At 38.5% G+C, this 17,462-nt stretch overlaps 1 protein-coding gene across 2 annotated transcripts in view; it reads left to right on the top strand.

Moving 5' to 3' along the window:
* fanci (FA complementation group I) overlaps positions 1 to 17,462 on the top strand; it is an 84,784-nt gene that overhangs the window by 41,876 nt on the left and 25,446 nt on the right. For both annotated transcript variants that reach the window (XM_051920836.1, XM_028823751.2), the window contains exons 25-28: positions 9,049 to 9,215; positions 10,327 to 10,403; positions 14,965 to 15,081; positions 17,141 to 17,192. In XM_051920836.1, coding sequence (XP_051776796.1) covers positions 9,049 to 9,215; positions 10,327 to 10,403; positions 14,965 to 15,081; positions 17,141 to 17,192 — 413 coding nt within the window. The remainder of the gene's footprint in view (positions 1 to 9,048; positions 9,216 to 10,326; positions 10,404 to 14,964; positions 15,082 to 17,140; positions 17,193 to 17,462) is intronic.

Genomic DNA, 17,462 nt, shown 5'->3' on the forward strand with positions numbered 1-17,462 from the left:
CATCCACAGAAGACAACAGTGGTAGATGATCGCAGAATCATTTCCATGGTGAAGAGAAACCCCTTCACAACAGCCAACCAAGTGAACAACACTCTCCAGGGGGTAGGCGTATCGATATCCAAGTCTACCATAAAGAGTAAATACAGAGGGTGCACTGCAAGGTGCAAGCCACTCATAAGCCTCAAGAATAGAAAGGCTAGATTGGACTTTGCTAAAGAACATCTAAAAAAGCCAGCACAGTTCTGGAAAAACATTCTTTGGACAGATGAAACCAAAATCAACCTCTACCAGAATGATGGCAAGAGAAAAGTATGGAGAAGGCGTGGAACAGCTCATTATCCAAAGCATACCACATCATCTGTAAAACACGGTGGAGGCAGTGTGATGGCTTGGGCGTGCATGGCTGCCAGTGGCACTGGGACACTAGTGTTTATTGATGATGTGACACAGGACAGAAGCAGCTGAATGAATTCTGAGGTGTTCAGAGACGTACTGTCTGCTCAAATCCAGCTAAATGCAGTCAAATTGATTGGGCGGCGTTTCATGAAACAGATGGACAATGACCCAAAACATACAGCCAAAGCAACCCAGGGGTTTATTAAAGCAAAGAAGTGGAAAATTCTTGAATGGCCAAGTCAGTCACCTGGGGCCTCATGTATAAACGGTGCGTACGCACAGAAATGTTGCGTACGAACATTTCCACGCTCAAATCGCGATGTATAAAATCTAAACTTGGCGTAAAGCCACGCATATTTCCACGGTACCTCATACCCTGGCGTACGCAATTTCTCTGCTCGGTTTTGCAGACTGGCGGCACACGGCGTCAAAGCAGTGCTACTGTTCCTGTGTGGTCACCCTTTCTTTCTTAGATCCACATTCCTGACGCGGCTTTATAAATACACTGAAACTAACTGCATATTGTTTATTAGTGTAATGCATCTGATTGTAATTAACCTGCAACAATATAATGGTCCAGGGAATAGCCATAGTATTCCAAATACCATAACTGCTTTAGCGTTGTTACTCTCAATGCATCTTCTTCTTCTTTCAGCTGCTCCCGTTAAGGGTTGCCACAGAAGATCATCTTTTTCCATATTACTCTCACTGCATCACTCGGAGTATTTATATCACTGTATCTGAGTGGGGAATCACAGCAGCAGCTAATTGGAAAGAGAATTATCGGTATACAGCATGAAGCAGACGCTGCCTGAACCACGGCAAAACGTTTCAGAGACTTTCCTGTGCGGACTTTGCGGTTTAGAAAACGTTTCATCCCAAGAACTATAAACACACTCAATCAGTCCATCAAGTGCTCCTTGTAGAACTGTTTGTACTTATAAGTACAATTACCTCACTGTAAACTTGCACTACAGTTATAATATTGCACAACCTGCGGCACTTTATAAAGCGCGTATTTACATATGATGACGATATCATTTTTAAGATGAAATGCAGCAAAATATGTTGATTATATTATACAGATAAAACTTTAACTTCATTTAAATAATCTGTATTGTTAATAATTAAACATGTGAGGACACGATGCCGCAGCGCTAGCTAGTTCAGGGATTGTTCCTGCATTGTGTTGTATTCTTGCTGGTGCTGACGAGACATTGGAAGGATAGACGGATAGAATAATTAAACATGTACTACGAAGATATTTCAATGTTCCTTAAAAGTTTTGAAGAATCTGTGTTCTAAGCTTACAAATGGCTTCACGTCTATTACAGAGCTGATTGTGTGGCGATTGGGTATTTGGAGAAAGAAAAGTAAGGACAGGAATTGGAGGTTAGTACGTTTGAAAGAGACAGTACTTATGTAATAAATTATTTCATCGAAGGTCGTGCATGGCGCAGCAAGCCTCTTGCGTGAGACATGAACAAGCACTGCACCACCGTGTTCCCATGTTTAATAACATGCTTTCATTCCTATCCTCATGAAAAAGATATCACGTATACATCTCAGTATTTTAATTATTCACAGAGCTGTAATATCATAAATGTAATGGATTATGTGTCCTGTCGGAGAAAGAGAAAGCCCGTTTAAGAAGCAGGTAGTGATTAGTGATTCACACACAGAGCACATAGAAGATACAGAAACAAAGCATTTAAAGTGCTACTTTAGTTACAATGGGATTTGAGAAACTAGTAAATTAAAGGATTTTAAGATGAAGTTTATGATGTTCTGCTTTAATGGCAAAATAAACTACGTGATTAAAGTGGAAATTTCGAGATTAAAGTTGACATTTCGTGCTTTTTTCCCCACTGTGTGCCTATTTTTTTTTTTTGTCTGTACCCTAATAAGCTTTCATATGACACTCAGACGGTGGGCTACAACTCGCCTTTTCACGGCGACTTTGATATGTCACTTCTTTTTTATTTCGGGCACTGTGCGACTTTGTGAACTTGAGCTTTCGAGTTTCTCCGACACTCTGTCACTCGATCAACTTCATTTTGTTGATTATACCACTGTTTAAACCAACAAATAGTACGTTTTTCCTTTGCCTCCACTTGGTATTCTCTGAAATTATGTTTTCTCCCGTGCGTTTCCCATTGTCTTCTCACAGAACGCTGAGCTTAAGGGCTATTTATATTGATTTGAATATTAAACAGGCGTAATTCTGGGGGGAGTTGGGGCGGGACAGAAGGCGCGTGCACGTGCGTTACTTTTCACGCTGATCGGGATTTATGTAGCGGAAGAACGTGGAAGTTTGCGTACGTACAGATTCCTGCATCTGGATTTTTCTGTGCATACGCATATTCCCACTTTTGTGCTTACGCCATGTTATAGTGTGAGTTCTACGCACGGCGTTATACATGAGACCCCTGATCTTAACCCAATTGAGCATGCATTTCACTTGTTGAAAACTAAACTTCAGACAGAAAGGCCCACAAACAAACAGCAACTGAATGCCGCTGCAGTAAAGGCCTGGCAGAGCATTAAAAAGGAGGAAACCCAGCATCTGGTGATGTCCATGAGTTCAAGACTTCAGGCTGTCATTGGCAGCAAAGGGTTTTCAACCAAGTATTAGAAATGAACATTTTATTTCCAGTTATTTAATTTGTCCAATTACTTTTGAGCCCCTGAAATGAAGGGATTATGTTAAAAAAATCCTTTAGTTGCCTCACATTTTTATGCAATCGTTTTATTCACCCCACTGAATTAAAGCTGAAAGTCTGCACTTCAACTGCATCTGAGTTGTTTCATTTAAAATTCATTGTGGTAATGTACAGAACCAAAATTAGAAAAAAGTTGTCTCTGTCCAAATATTTATGGACCTAACTATATATGGTTGAAATAGATCATTCCAAGGTAGCTCAGGAAATTTTCATTTAAACGAACTCTTTAAAGCAATTTTTTTTTTCACAATATGCTTTTTAAAATGTGGTTTGACAGATAATCACTGTTAGGTTTGCAACAGTTGTAATTTTAAGATTTATATTTATAATTTGCATTAGTAAGTTTTTAAATTAAGTAATAAAGAGTAATATTTAATGGATGAGTCAAATTAATTCAAATTTCAAATGTCACAAACTCCTGGTGATTTAATTGCCATAATCTCTCCCTTCTTTTATACATTTATCCAAACTTCAAGGGTTTCTGTGTAAAATGAATCTTGTCAATTTTACAATACATTATTTCAGTATTCTTCTAAAACAGCCTTTATTTTGCAGTTTTCAAACTGTCTTATATGAGTGATCAGACTCTATTAATGCTTGTCTGTCAGTGTGCAAATCCAGAATTAAAAAGTTAACTGGACTGATGTTACCTGGCATCAATAAATCTTAACCATTCAAATATATCCTATACAGTGTGTGTGTGTGTGTGTGTGTATATTATATATTATATATATATATATATATATATATATATATATATATATATATATATATATATATATATATATATACACATACAGTCATGGCCGAAATTATTGGCACCCCTGGAATTTTCCTTGAAAATGCACCATTTCTCCCAGAAAATTGTTACAATTACACATGTTTATTTACTTTATGTGCATTGGAACAACACAAAAAAACAGAGAAAAAAAGCCAAATCTGACATCATTTCACACAAAACTCAAAAACCGGGCTGGACAAAATTGTTGGCACCCTCTACTTAATATTTGGTTGCACGCCCTTTGGAAAAAATAACTGAAATCAAGCGCTTCCTATAACCATCAACAAGCTTGTTACACCTCTCAACTGGAATTTCCGGCCACTCTTCTTTTGCGAATTGCTCAAGGTCTCTCAGATTTGAAGGGCGCCCTCTCCCAACAGCAATTTTGAGATCTCTCCATAAGTGTTCAATCGGATTTAGATCCAGACTCATTGCTGGCCACTTCAGAACTCTCCAGCGCTTTGTCTTCAACCATTTCTGAGTGCTTTTAGAGGTATGTTTGGGGTCATTGTCCTGCTGGAACACCCATGACCTCTGACGCAGACCCAGCTTTCTGACACTGGGCCCTACATTGCGCCCCAATATCTTTTGGCAGTCTTCAGATTTCATGATGCCTTGCACACAGTAAAGGCATCCAGTGCCAGAGGCAGCAAAACATCCCCAAAACATCTTAGAACCTCCACCATGTTTGACTGTAGGTACTGTGTTCTTTTCTTTGTAGGCCTCATTCCGTTTTCTGTAAACAGTAGAATGATGAGCTTTTCCAAAAAGCTCTACTCTGGACTCATCTGTCCACAAGACGTTCGCCCAGAAGGATTTTGGCTTCCTCAAGTACATTTTGGCAAACTCCAGTCTGGCTTTTTTATGTTTCTGTGTCAGCAGTAGGGTCCTCCTGGCTCTCCTGCCATAGCGTTTCATTTCGCTCAGATGTCGACGGATAGTTCGAGCTGACACTGTTACACCCTGAGTCTGCAGAACAGCTTGAATATGTTTTGAAGTTGATTGGGGCTGTTTATCCACCATTCGGACTATCCTTCGTTGTCAGTCTTTTATCAATTTTTCTCTTCTGTCCACGTCCAGGGAGATTAGCTACAGTGCCATGTGTTGTGAACTTTTTGATTATGTTGCGCACAGTGGACAAAGGAACATGAAGATCTCTGGAGATGGACGTGTAGCCTTGAGATTGTTGATATTTTTCCACAATTTTTGTTCTCAAGTCCTCAGACAATTCTCTGCTCTTCTTTCTGTTCTCCATGCTCAGCGTGGCACACTCAGACACACAACAGAAAGGTTGAGTCAACTTTTCTCCATTTTAACTGGCTTCAGGTGTGATTGCTATATTGCCAGCACCTGTTTCTTGCCACAGGTGAGTTCAAACGAGCATCATATGCTTGAAATAAAACGATTTACCCACAATTTTGAAAGGGTGCCAATAATTTTGTCTGGCCCATTTTTGGAGTTCTGTGTGACATGATGTCAGATTTGGCTTTTTTTCTTTGTGTTTTTGTGTTGTTCTAATGCAAATAAAGGAAATAAACATGTATATGCAAAAACATATTTGTAATTTCAATAATTTTGTAGGAGAAATGGTGCATTTTCTGGGAAAATTCCAGGGGTGTCGATAATTACGGCCATGACTGTGTGTGTATATGTGTGTGTGTGTGTGTGTGTGTATGTAATGTGTGTATATATATATATATATATATATATATATATATATAATATGTATGTGTGTATATGTATATATTAAATACGTACATACATACATATACACACACACTATATAGGATATATTTGAATGGTTAAGATTTATTGATGCCAGGTAACATCAGTCCAGTTAAATTTTTAATTCTGGATTTGCTAAAATTTTTAATAAATTTTGACTTGATAAACGAGTGAGGTCTTGCAATACGAGAGTAGTATGTATACGCTTTGTCTGCTGAGCGTCATGTGATCACAAATGAGCTGATGGCTCTTCTCGCTCTCTCGCTGCGGGATTGTGGGCAATCGTCTCCTATTCTCTGTCTTAGTCGGCGTGCCTCACTCATATAGTCAACATCCGTACGCGCGTATACTGTTTACTACAGCATTGGGACTGTGTGTGTGCGTTGTGACATGCAAGTCCCCGTCTTGCACCCCAAAACATGAAGCTGAGTCTCCGTACTTTAGCAACACCAGCTTTGTTCAACTTGAAACAGCAACAGCGCGATTATTGTAGAGGGATCTTCCACTCTCCTATACACAGACACAGCAGTTAGGCAGGGTCGTGGCCAAGTAATACTGTGCCCTGCACATTTATAATGGTCCTTGTTCCTTGTTTCACCCATCGACGGCAGGCGCTTATAGCATGTCCGCGATCTTTTCGGATTCGCTTTTATGACGAACTGCTACAGCGCTGGGAGACTGCAATTGCTTTGGCACGCTGTTTTGCGTGTCATCCCGTTGGGTGGAATCCCACAAGAGTTTAGAAACTCACTCACACCAGCCATGATTCTTTTTAAAGGTAAAGTGCAGGTTAATTTGTTTTATGTATTTTTACTTTATATTTTGTATTAATCATTTTTATATGAATAGTTTTGGGTTGTGGAATGACTACTTGCTACAACTGTTGTTAGCATTGCCACTCTGCAGTTTCCCACGCTCCTATATATATAACTGAATGCTTGTGAGAGTGTGAGAAAATTAATGGATGTTTGAATGAACATCGATGGACATGTTCATTGCAATCAGAAAATTAATGTAAAGCCTCTGTTCCTTTATCTGGACTGTGTAGGAAATTGTATTTAAAAGCTATTAATCACTACATCATTTCAACTCCTCTTACAAATTTGTGAGACTACATCTGATTGGTCACACTGTTGTACTCTCAACATGAATCCATTTCTGACTTAACTCCATGATGAGAGAAAAGTAGCAAAATTAAAAGCCTGTGTGTTTTGGCTTTTTTTTTTTCCCTGAAATTGTTCTGCCCATTTCTCTTTTTGACAGGGTTATTTATTTAAACCGGTTGTGAATCTATTTTCCAGGTCTCTTTCTGAGCAAGTAATTGCTATAGTTTTCAAACGGTGCACATGAGAAACTGTTTTAGGTTTGTGTTCAGGGTAGATATGTATCAGGTTATAGTGTGTGAAAGATTGAGGCCTCCGTGACCCCTTGAACCCTCTGATCAGACGTCAGACACCATATAAAAGTCCAAATATTGTTTTTATTTAGACAAATATGTGCACCAAGCACCCTATACTCCACAACACTCATATAAATAAATCAATAATCAATAAACCAATACACTATAATCAATCCTCCACACTCCCAGACACGTCGCCACCCTACCTCCCAGCTCAGCGTACTGGGCTTCCCACAGTCCTTTTATAGCCCCTGACCCGGAAGTGGTTCCTGTTCCACAACCCACAAGTCCTTATTCCTCCCGGGTCAGGGTAAACAGTCCTTTTCTTCAACCGGGAAGCACACCGTTTCCTCCTGTCCGGGGATTATGACGTACTTCCGGGTTATAGGGCATGTAAGAGTCTAGGGGCTTCCCTACAGCGACTCCTGGTGGTCCCCACGGCATCCAGCAGGGTTGTGCATAAAAACTACATAGTCCATGAGTCCCTGCTGGAACTCGGGGCACGTCCATGCTGCAGGGAAAGCTCCACCTGGCGGCCTGGGGGTATTGGCCGGAATGAAAAGCCGGCCACATATCACAAGTGTAAATGTAATTTTTCAAATTCCGTTGCATATAATGTGTTTACAGAATGTGGAGTAGAGAAAAAATGCTAGCACATCTCTAATTTTGCAGAATTTCATTGGAGAGTAATGGACACCACTTCAACCATTAGGGATACTGACACTCTGTTTCAGTTAATAAGCTTTTAAAGGATTTTTTAAGGAAATTTTTTTGCAGAAACAAATTACGGTTTTCCAAGAAATGATAAATGTACTAGCTAGTAAACAACTAATATCTTATGAAAAAATTCTGACCCTCCTAGGCATGATTCTTAAAGAGATTTAGATTGCAGCAGTGGATGGAGAAGTCAGTGAATACAGTGATCCCTCGCTATATCGCGCTTCGCCTTTCGCGGCTTCACTCCATCGCGGATTTTATATGTAAGCATATTTAAATATATATCGCGGATTTTTTGCTGGTTCGCGGATTTCTGCGGACAATGGGTCTTTTAATTTCTGGTACATGCTTCCTCAGTTGGTTTGCCCAGTTGATTTCATACAAGGGACGCTATTGGCAGATGGCTGAGAAGCTACCCAACTTACTTTTCTCTCTCTTGCGCTGACTATCTGTGATCCTGACGTAGGGGGTGTGAGCAGGGGGGCTGTTCGCACACCTAGACGATACGGACGCTCGTCTAAAAATGCTGAAAGATTATCTTCACGTTGCTATCTTTTGTGCAGCTGCTTCCTGAAACGACATGCAGCAAGGTGCTTCGCATACTTAAAAAGCTCGAAGGGCACGTATTGATTTTTGATTGAAAAACAAACTCTGTCTCTCTCTCTCTTTGTCTGCTCCTGACGGAGAGGGTGTGAGCTGCCGCCTTCAACAGCTTTGTGCCGCGGTGCTTCGCATACTTAAAAGCAAACAGCCCTATTGATTTGTTTGCTTTTCTCTATCTATGTGACATTCTGTGCTCCTGATGCGCACTCCTTTGAAGAGGAAGATATGTTTGCATTCTTTTAATTGTGAGATGGAACTGTCATCTCTGTCTTGTCATGGAGCACAGTTTAAACTTTTGATAAAGAGACAAATGTTTGTTTGCAGTGTTTGAATAACGTTCCTGTCTGTCTACAACCTCCTGTGTTTCTGCGCAAATCTGTGACCCAAGCATGACAATATAAAAATAACCATATAAACATATGGTTTCTACTTCGCGGATTTTCTTATTTCGCGGGTGGCTCTGGAACACAACCCCCGCGATGGAGGAGGGATTACTGTAGGAAATGTAATAAACATTTCATGTATCAGTAATTTCAGATTTAAATACAGACTTCCTTTTTCTGCAATACCTAAATGAAATGTAAATCTTTCATTCAGTGGCATATTTAATGGAAATACAGTACAAACTAGAAATGTGCTTTTATAGTCTTGTCATCTACACAGCATAAAACTTTCTTATGAGCCGAATGTGTACATTTTTACAGAGTCTTGTTGTGGAGATACACTGCAGTTCCATCCACAGTAGAGGAAATGGGGAAGAAAGAGAAAGGAAAGACCGTTTCGATTCTGTGCCTGGAGGCCTTGTTGAGAAGTTTTAGTACTGTACAATCTCGCTATTCAAACAAGATGAATCAGTTTCTTTGTACTATAGGTAAGGAGTTCTTTAATCTTTTAACATGTCTTTATTAATATATATTACATAATATTAATGTCCTGCGGTGGGTTGGCGCCCTGCCCGGGATTATATCCTGCCTTGCGCCCTGTGTTGGCTGGGATTGGCTCCAGCAGACCCCTGTGACCGTGTTCGGAATCAGTGGGTTGGAAAATGGATGGATGGACATAATATTTATATCTTAAAGTACATCCCATGGTTAGGTAGACTTTTAATTATCCTTGCTGAAAGCAGCAGAGTGCAAAACATTTGAAATTATTGCACTGATGCAAGAAAATAAGTCAGCCTATGGCAAACATTGTTACAATCAGTACACATACCTATAAGATTTGTACAGATAAGAATAATAAACTCTCACAGAATGCAGCAATCTTTCAGAATTCTGCAGGATCTCTACAACTATTGTTTTTCTCAACTGAAGAAAAATTTAAGTCAAAATAAAGGCAGTTCGTCTTTTCTGTATTTTGTGGGTGAAAGCAAAGTAGTATTTTGTACTAAAGGACCTTGAATTAGTATCTTAATAAAAAAAAAAAGTGTCCAGTGTTCCACAGAAACATTTTCCGATCTCTAATGCAAAAGCCAAAGAAGTTAATTTTTGCATTCTTAATACAGCGTTCTGGGCAGGTTTAAGTGTGAGACAGCTGTTCAAGTTACTAATTTTCACCTCAACATTCCTCTGACACCCTACATTTCATACTGTATCAGGCAGGTTAAAAATGCACTTCTCATTCTTCCTGGACACATAATGACTGCAGGCAATACATTGTTATCTGTATTTTTTATTCCTTAGAGCTGCCAACTTAAACCTCCAGGTTTCCCAAGTTTCATTCCAACCATCATACCACCATAGCTTACTTGAGATAGTTGCACTTTTAAAAGGTGAATCTATACAGGCCTGGGATGACTGCTAGAGTGTATTTAATTGTTAATTGTCATATTTTAGGGTCTCTTCTAGAGTTATGTCTTTCCTTTTTACTGATATTGCCCAGACAAGTGACCCTATAAAGTGAGTTATTAAAATGAATGATTTGATACAGGGTTTATTCTGTCATGCATAGTCAGTAAATTTCATTTTTCTTTCTGTATTTAGGTCCATCAGAAACAGAGGATGGGGGAAAAGATTTAAATGCAACAGAAAAAACAGAATTTTATATTCGCCAGTTTCAGGTATGAAAAGGTGAAATTACTAGGAATATTTCCAGGGGTTAATTTAACAGTGAAATGTTACATTCTTTTATCGTTTACCAATATTTATGTGCCTAGGGAAAATAACCTAATTAACCTAACAGGCTGTCGTATAGCTTTATGAAACACATTTTATTTATTCTAAAGATTATTAATGGAGCACCCACATTAAGAACTGACACTAATTAATTATGTATAAATATTTAAAATAAATATAGAGGCAAAGATCTTTGATACGGTTTGCATATTTGTAGCTAGTAATCCACAGAGGGAGAAAATGAACTATGTTTCGTAAAAGGCGTGAGATAGGAGGTGCCATAAACCTCAAAAATCAATTATTTCTAACAAATTCAAAATAGTGCTGCTAGAATCCTGATGAGGGTGCGGAAATATGAACACATTTCACAAATCCTTCGGTCACTTCATTGGCTCCCTATCCATCTCTGTATCGAATACAAACTCTGTTTGTTTACTCACCAGTGTACCCATGGAAATGCTCCACAATATCTTAAGGAACTCCTTATACAACAATCCACTACAAGAAACCTCCATTTTACAAATACCTACCGCCTTCGCCCCCCTGTGACCAAACTTCATACAATGGGAGACCGAGCCTTTGCAGCCGCTGCTCCACGGCTCTGAAATGCCCTACCAGAGAGCCTATGAACACAGCAGATTGTGCGCTGTTTTAAAAAACAGCTAAAGACTTTTCTATTTAGGAAAGCTTATTAACAAGAATGCTATAATTATTGTTGTTTTATCTGTTTTTATCTTGCTTTGCCTTTGTTTAAACTTTTATGTTGCACTTTGAGATTTACTGCTAATGTAAAGTGCGCTGTAAATAAAATGCATTATTTTTATTATAACCTGATTTCACATCCTGTTTGTTACACCCTTCCTTATCACATTGGTGTAGTGGAAAGTACAGTGTGCATTCCCCACCAAATCAGGCATCAAAATAGCCCATAAAACTGTAAATCTGCTGTGGACTTTTTAATTCCAAAACCAAGAAATCTGCATCAGAGGCACAGAATGCAATGTACAGTATACCATGCAGCGCATGCCCAGCTGTATATGTGGGACAAACATCTAAAACACTTTCAACATGCATACAAGAACATTGCAATGCTGTCAGAAGGAAAAATCCACAATCTCTGATATACGCACATACAATTTCAACCGGACACTGTCCAAGTAAAATTCAGGGCTGATACTAAAATGCCAGAGGGCAGGCTGTGAATCATGGCTCTCAAATGAAAACACCATTAACAGACATTTGGACATGAACCTAGAACATGCAGGCTTAAAAAGAAGGACGCCTAAATAATAATAATAATAATAAAAAAAAAGACTTTGTGACCAACATCCTCTGATCCACACCCCCACCTCCTCATTTGCTGTATATTGCCTTTGATTCCTGTATGTCCAGTGAATTTCCTTTGATGATGATACCTGATAGGTTGTTGAAAGCTTATTAATAAACTATTTTAAGATTAATGATTCATTTGATCCCTTTGAGGATTACTAGCTACATACAGTATGTGTAAATATACATACTTACAACATGTTGCATCCTTTTAACATACTACTGTATATACTATATATACACTTATGGAGACCTAATTTTCATTTCAATTCATTTAGTAAATTTAAAGAGATCAAATCTTTCATGACATTGAATGATTTTACTTTTGAATTCAATTTAAAAGAATTTAAACATCCTTTGCTGAAATAAGTTACTACAACCCTTAGATTAATCGCCCATTAAAAGAATCACAGTTCTGATTTGTTTGGTCCTAACTCAGTTGGTGAGTAGTAACACATCTTGCTCCAGACCCCACAACAGATGGAAATAAATAAAGCAAATGTTACAAAGCAAGGAGAAGTTGATTAAAGTTGACTGTTTCACAATCTGACAAATTTATTTTCAAGTGGAGAAAGTTCAATGTTCGTGGTAGTGTTCCAAGATCGGGTCATCACTATATTTAGGTAATTGCTCGAAAAACATATTCAAAAATATTTCCATTAAGTGCAGATTAACATCCGGGGATTTATAGACATTTCTCCCTGCAGTAATTACTAAGTGCAAAAAGGTGTTTGCACAGACTTGCTGCATTTAGGAGGACAAAAAGGAATTAGCCACTTTTTCTCAAAAAGTAAAGTAAATGCATGACTGAAGTTTAGTAATGTTTATCTCAATGTACAACAAGACCTCTGGAAAACTATACTGCTCAAAATAATTAAAGGAACATTTTTTAATCAGAGTATAGCATCAAGTCAGTGAAACTTCTGGGCTGTTGATCTGGTCAGTTAAATAGCAGAGGGGGTTGTTAAACAGTTTCAGCTGCTTTGGTATTAATGAAATTAACAACTGGTGGGCTAGAGGGACAACAATGAGACGACCCCCAAAACAGGAATGGTTTAACAGGTGGAGGTCACTGACATTTTTCCCTCCTCATCTTTTCTGACTGTTTTTTCACTAGTTTTGCATTTGGCTACGGTTAGTGTCACTACTAGTAGCATGAGGCCATATCTGGACCCTACAGAGCTGGCACAGGTAGTCCCAACTTCTCCAGGATGGCACAGCAATACATGTCATTGCCAGAAGGTTTGCTGTGTCTCCCAGCACAGTCTCAAGGGCATGGAGGAGATTCCAGGAGACAGGCAGTTACTCTAGGAGAGCTGGACAGGGCCATGGAAGGTCCTTAACCCATCAGCAGGACTGGTTATTGCTTCTTTGGACAAGGAGGAACAGGATGAGCACTGCCAGAGCCCTACAAAATGACTTCCAGCAGGCCACTGGTGTGACCAAACAATCAGAAACGGACTTCATGAGGGTGGCCTGAGGGCCCGACGTTCTCTACTGGGCCCTGTGCTCATTGCCTGGCACCATGGAGCTCGATTGGCATTTACCATAGAATACCAAAATTGGCAGGTCCAGCACTGGTGCCCTGTGCTTTTCACAGGTGAGAGCGGGTTCACCCTGAGCACATGTGACCGACGTGAAAGGGTCTGGAGAAGCTGTGGAGAATGTTATGCTGCCTGTAACATCATTCAGCATGACCGGTTTGGTGGTGGGTCAGTGATGGTCTGGGGAGGCATATCCATGTAGGGATGCACAGACCTCTACAGGCTAGACAACAGTACCTTGACTGCCATTAGGTATTGGGATGAAATCTTTGGACCCATCATCGGACCCTATGCTGGTGCAGTGGGTCCTGGCTTCCTCCTGGTACACGACAATGCCCGGCCTCATGTGGCGAGAGTATTCAGGCAGTTTGTGGAGGATGATGAAACTGATACCATTGACTGGCCCTCATGCTTGCCTGACAAAATCCAATAGAACACCTCTGGGACATTTTGTTTTAGTCCATTTGATGCCTCAGACTGTCCAGGAGCTCAGTGATGCCCTGGTCCAGATCTGGGAGGAGATCCCCCAGGACACCATCTATCGTCTCATTAGGAGCGTGACGCAATGTTGTCAGGCATGCATACAAGCACGTTGGGGCCATACAAACTACTAAGTACGATATTGAGTTGCAGCAATGAAATTTTGGAAAAATGGACTAGCCTGCCGCTGCATCACTTTGATTTTTGGGGTGTCTTTGAATTCAGCCCTCTGTATGTTGATAATTTTCATTCCCATCAAATGATGTGGCATCCTTTTGTTCCTAACACATTACCCAGTCCATATCAGTACGGATATCCAGCAGGATTTTTTTTTCCCATTGAGATCTGATGTGTTTTCAACATGTTCCTTTAATTTTTGAGCAGTTTATATACCAAACAAGACGGTCAAAGTTATAATTATTTTACTGCAATTCAATATGTCATAGTATGGTTTTGTCCACAAATCAAAAACTGCCAGTGCATATAAGTGTCTACTACCTGGTGTAAGGCACATTGATGATTATGGTTTATGGCTAGGGTTGTTTGTTTTTTTTTTTTTTTTTTTTTTAAGGGCCAGGTAATGATAGCTATCTTTGAGTCAAGCGTGAATTCGACAATGTATCAAAGTTACAGTGTTGAATGTGAGTCCATGTGTTAAACAGTTGAAACTGAGATGAAAATGGATCTTGTAACAGCTCAATAATCCAAAGCACTTAAGGGCATTCACAAAAGCTTGATTCTAAAAGAAGCAATGAAATCTACAGAAATTGCTAATTCAAAGTCCAAAATTAAATTCTGTGGAAATTCTGTGTGGGCACATGAAGCATGAAACTGTAAGAAAGACATCACACATAGCACAGTTGAAGCAGTTCTGTATAGAAGAATAGGCAATGACCTTTACCAGTCAGGGGTACAGATACTGCATTCCCCCCAGGAAGTTTCATTTGGGTTTTTTTTTTGGTAACGTGCACTATGTAAGTACTGTCTGTTTGATAAAGTTGCTTTCATCTATTGTAACATTTTTTTTTTTCAAGATAACAGCACTTCAGGTGCTTTCCTTACTCCTAACATTACGTTACATTGACTTGTATTAAGGTAACTGTACGTGTGTGTGTGTATGTGATAATTTTTTTCCTCTCACACCAAACTACAGAGATCTTTAGTAAATCAGCTAAATGGAGGAGAAGATGACTTCAACAGCAAAGAAGCACAGTTGCTGGTGAATATCCTAACCTTGTTGTCACGCCAGTTGGAGCCTTCCTCCTCTCAGGTATGCTAATAGCTATGCCAGCCTTTAGATTGAAGACAAATTGGTATATTGGTAGAATGTTGTTTTTCTTTAGTGGAGATGATTATGTTATGAAAAGCTATTGATTTAAATTTATAACTGTGTTTGTACCTAAGAATCTGCCACCCACTTTGTGGGCAAAGGAGTAGTCTGCTTTTATATGATAATATTAATTGCATCTTTTGAAATGCAGAATATAAAATTGATTGTATTCACTGTATAATTTAAAACTAATTTAACAAAGGCAAACCTTTAAATATATTGAATGTGACCTTTAATTGTGAATGACTTAACAAGCAACATGTCAGTGTTTATTATTGGCTCTTAAATTTGAATGCACGCTCTAAAGTTAAAGCTAGGGGATGCAATTTTAGAAATATATCTCCCTACAGTATTTTTGTGATTTCAGTTGTGATTATTTTCTGTTTCTACTTTACTTGTTCCATCATGAAAAAAATCAAATGAAAGGATACAGTTGCTACATCTGTGTATTTAAAACAGATGTGTTACGAAATGTTTAGCTGTGGTGTACGTCACATTTGGCAACCACAGTTGCTAATCTTGTCGCTGGACAATTTCAGTTTAAATGACTGAAAACTGCTGGCCACGTCACATTGACAAGATGTTGCTGTCCATATGCCTCAATAGGGTATCCAAAAAAATTTGGGGGCAAAAAAAGATAAAAAAAAACCTTTCCGGGAAATGTATATGATTAATGAATGATCTTATCAATGAGATCAACAATATTCAATGCTTTTACTATATAAACTGCACAGTGAATGAATCACTGATGAGAGGCAAACCAAAAAAAAATCTTTTTGCTAAGGCTCTCCAACTTATTCACTTTATAACACCGTTTGTAAAGCACTTTGGTGCAGGTTATATAGTTTTTTTGCCAACAGTGGTAAACAGCAATGTTGATGACTAGATACCTGTAAGATGTTGGTTTGATTTTTATGGCAACTATAAGTATGCCTGTAACTTTTCTTAAGTAATTTGTTTATTCAGTATGTGTGTTGGCATGAAGTGTGATGTTATCTACTACACTATAGAGCACATTATAGGAATGTGTTGGTTTGATCTTATGGTCCTAAGTCCCTCAGTGAGTGAGTGAGAGATGAATGTAATGTTATGTCCTAAGTCAGGGTTTTCAAATGGCATAAAAGGACAGGAAAAGGCCATGCTTTGTCAGTGGTGCCATAATAAGTTAGAGTAAGTAGGAAAAGAATCAACACATTAATCCATCTGAGTAGCAGATAAAAGTCTGGGATGAAAAAAGTCTTATGGTTATTGCGTATCTTCTGTAGCTCATTCAACATTTTTGCCAAATAATTGATAGTAACTTGATAGTAACTGCTTCTGTTCCATCATTTTCTGTACTGTATTTATTTATTGTTAAAACACTGTGTACTAGTGATGTTTTAATGAGTTTGTTATGTATGTTGAATGGAATGAGCATTGCAACAAGAGCTAATGTACTGTACATTCATAAAATAGTTAATTATTGTTATTGTGCAAAATTAATCATTAATACAATGTAAAATTAATAAAAATTAATACAGGTACATTGTGCAGGTATCTGCTGAATGTCTCAGAATTTTTTGATTTATAGACCAATTAGAATCGCAGCTGTTGTGAATTGTAAATTGTTATGTTAAATCGCAGTTTCCATGTGAAATCATTTAATTGTACAACTCTAATGTAAGCTTTACGGTAAACTTCTCTTATTTGTTAATTAAGTTTCATCTACAGTTAGGCTAATGTGTAGCATTCTAGGCAGCTTTTTGTAATGAACATGTGTTTGCTTATGGCAAGGTAACATTACTGAGTAGTGTCTTAAAAGGGACGAAAGTGATTTTTGAAAAAGGGTGATTTCTTTTTAACATGACTAGCTCCCTTTGAACAAAACACACGTTTTAGGAGCTTTTCAGGGTTGTGCAGTACTATTTTAAACTTTTACTTTAAGGTTATTAGTTATGTTAATATTCAAATGTGATTACCTGATAAACTGTCTTTTCCTAAACAATTTGTTAATCTGTAGTTTGTTCAGATGCTGTCATGGACAGTTAAAATAACCAAGGAATGCACCTTAGGTGAGTAAATGTTTGTGGCTTTTATTATGTTTATAATGACCAATCTTCCTATAATTATTATCGTGATATTTCCCTCTACTTACCCTTTATTTTCTTCAGGTATAAGTGTACTCCTCAGGTTTGTTACTGGGTTGGTCTACTGATGCACCTTACGATTAACACACATATACTGTACATAGATATATCATACACACAGACCCTAATCACAAAAAGTACTGTATGAAAGACGTATACACATGCATGTTATTCCCTAGCACTTTAAACCACACA

Source organism: Erpetoichthys calabaricus, chromosome 17 (assembly GCF_900747795.2).
Source record: "Erpetoichthys calabaricus chromosome 17, fErpCal1.3, whole genome shotgun sequence".
NCBI lineage: Eukaryota > Metazoa > Chordata > Cladistia > Polypteriformes > Polypteridae > Erpetoichthys > Erpetoichthys calabaricus.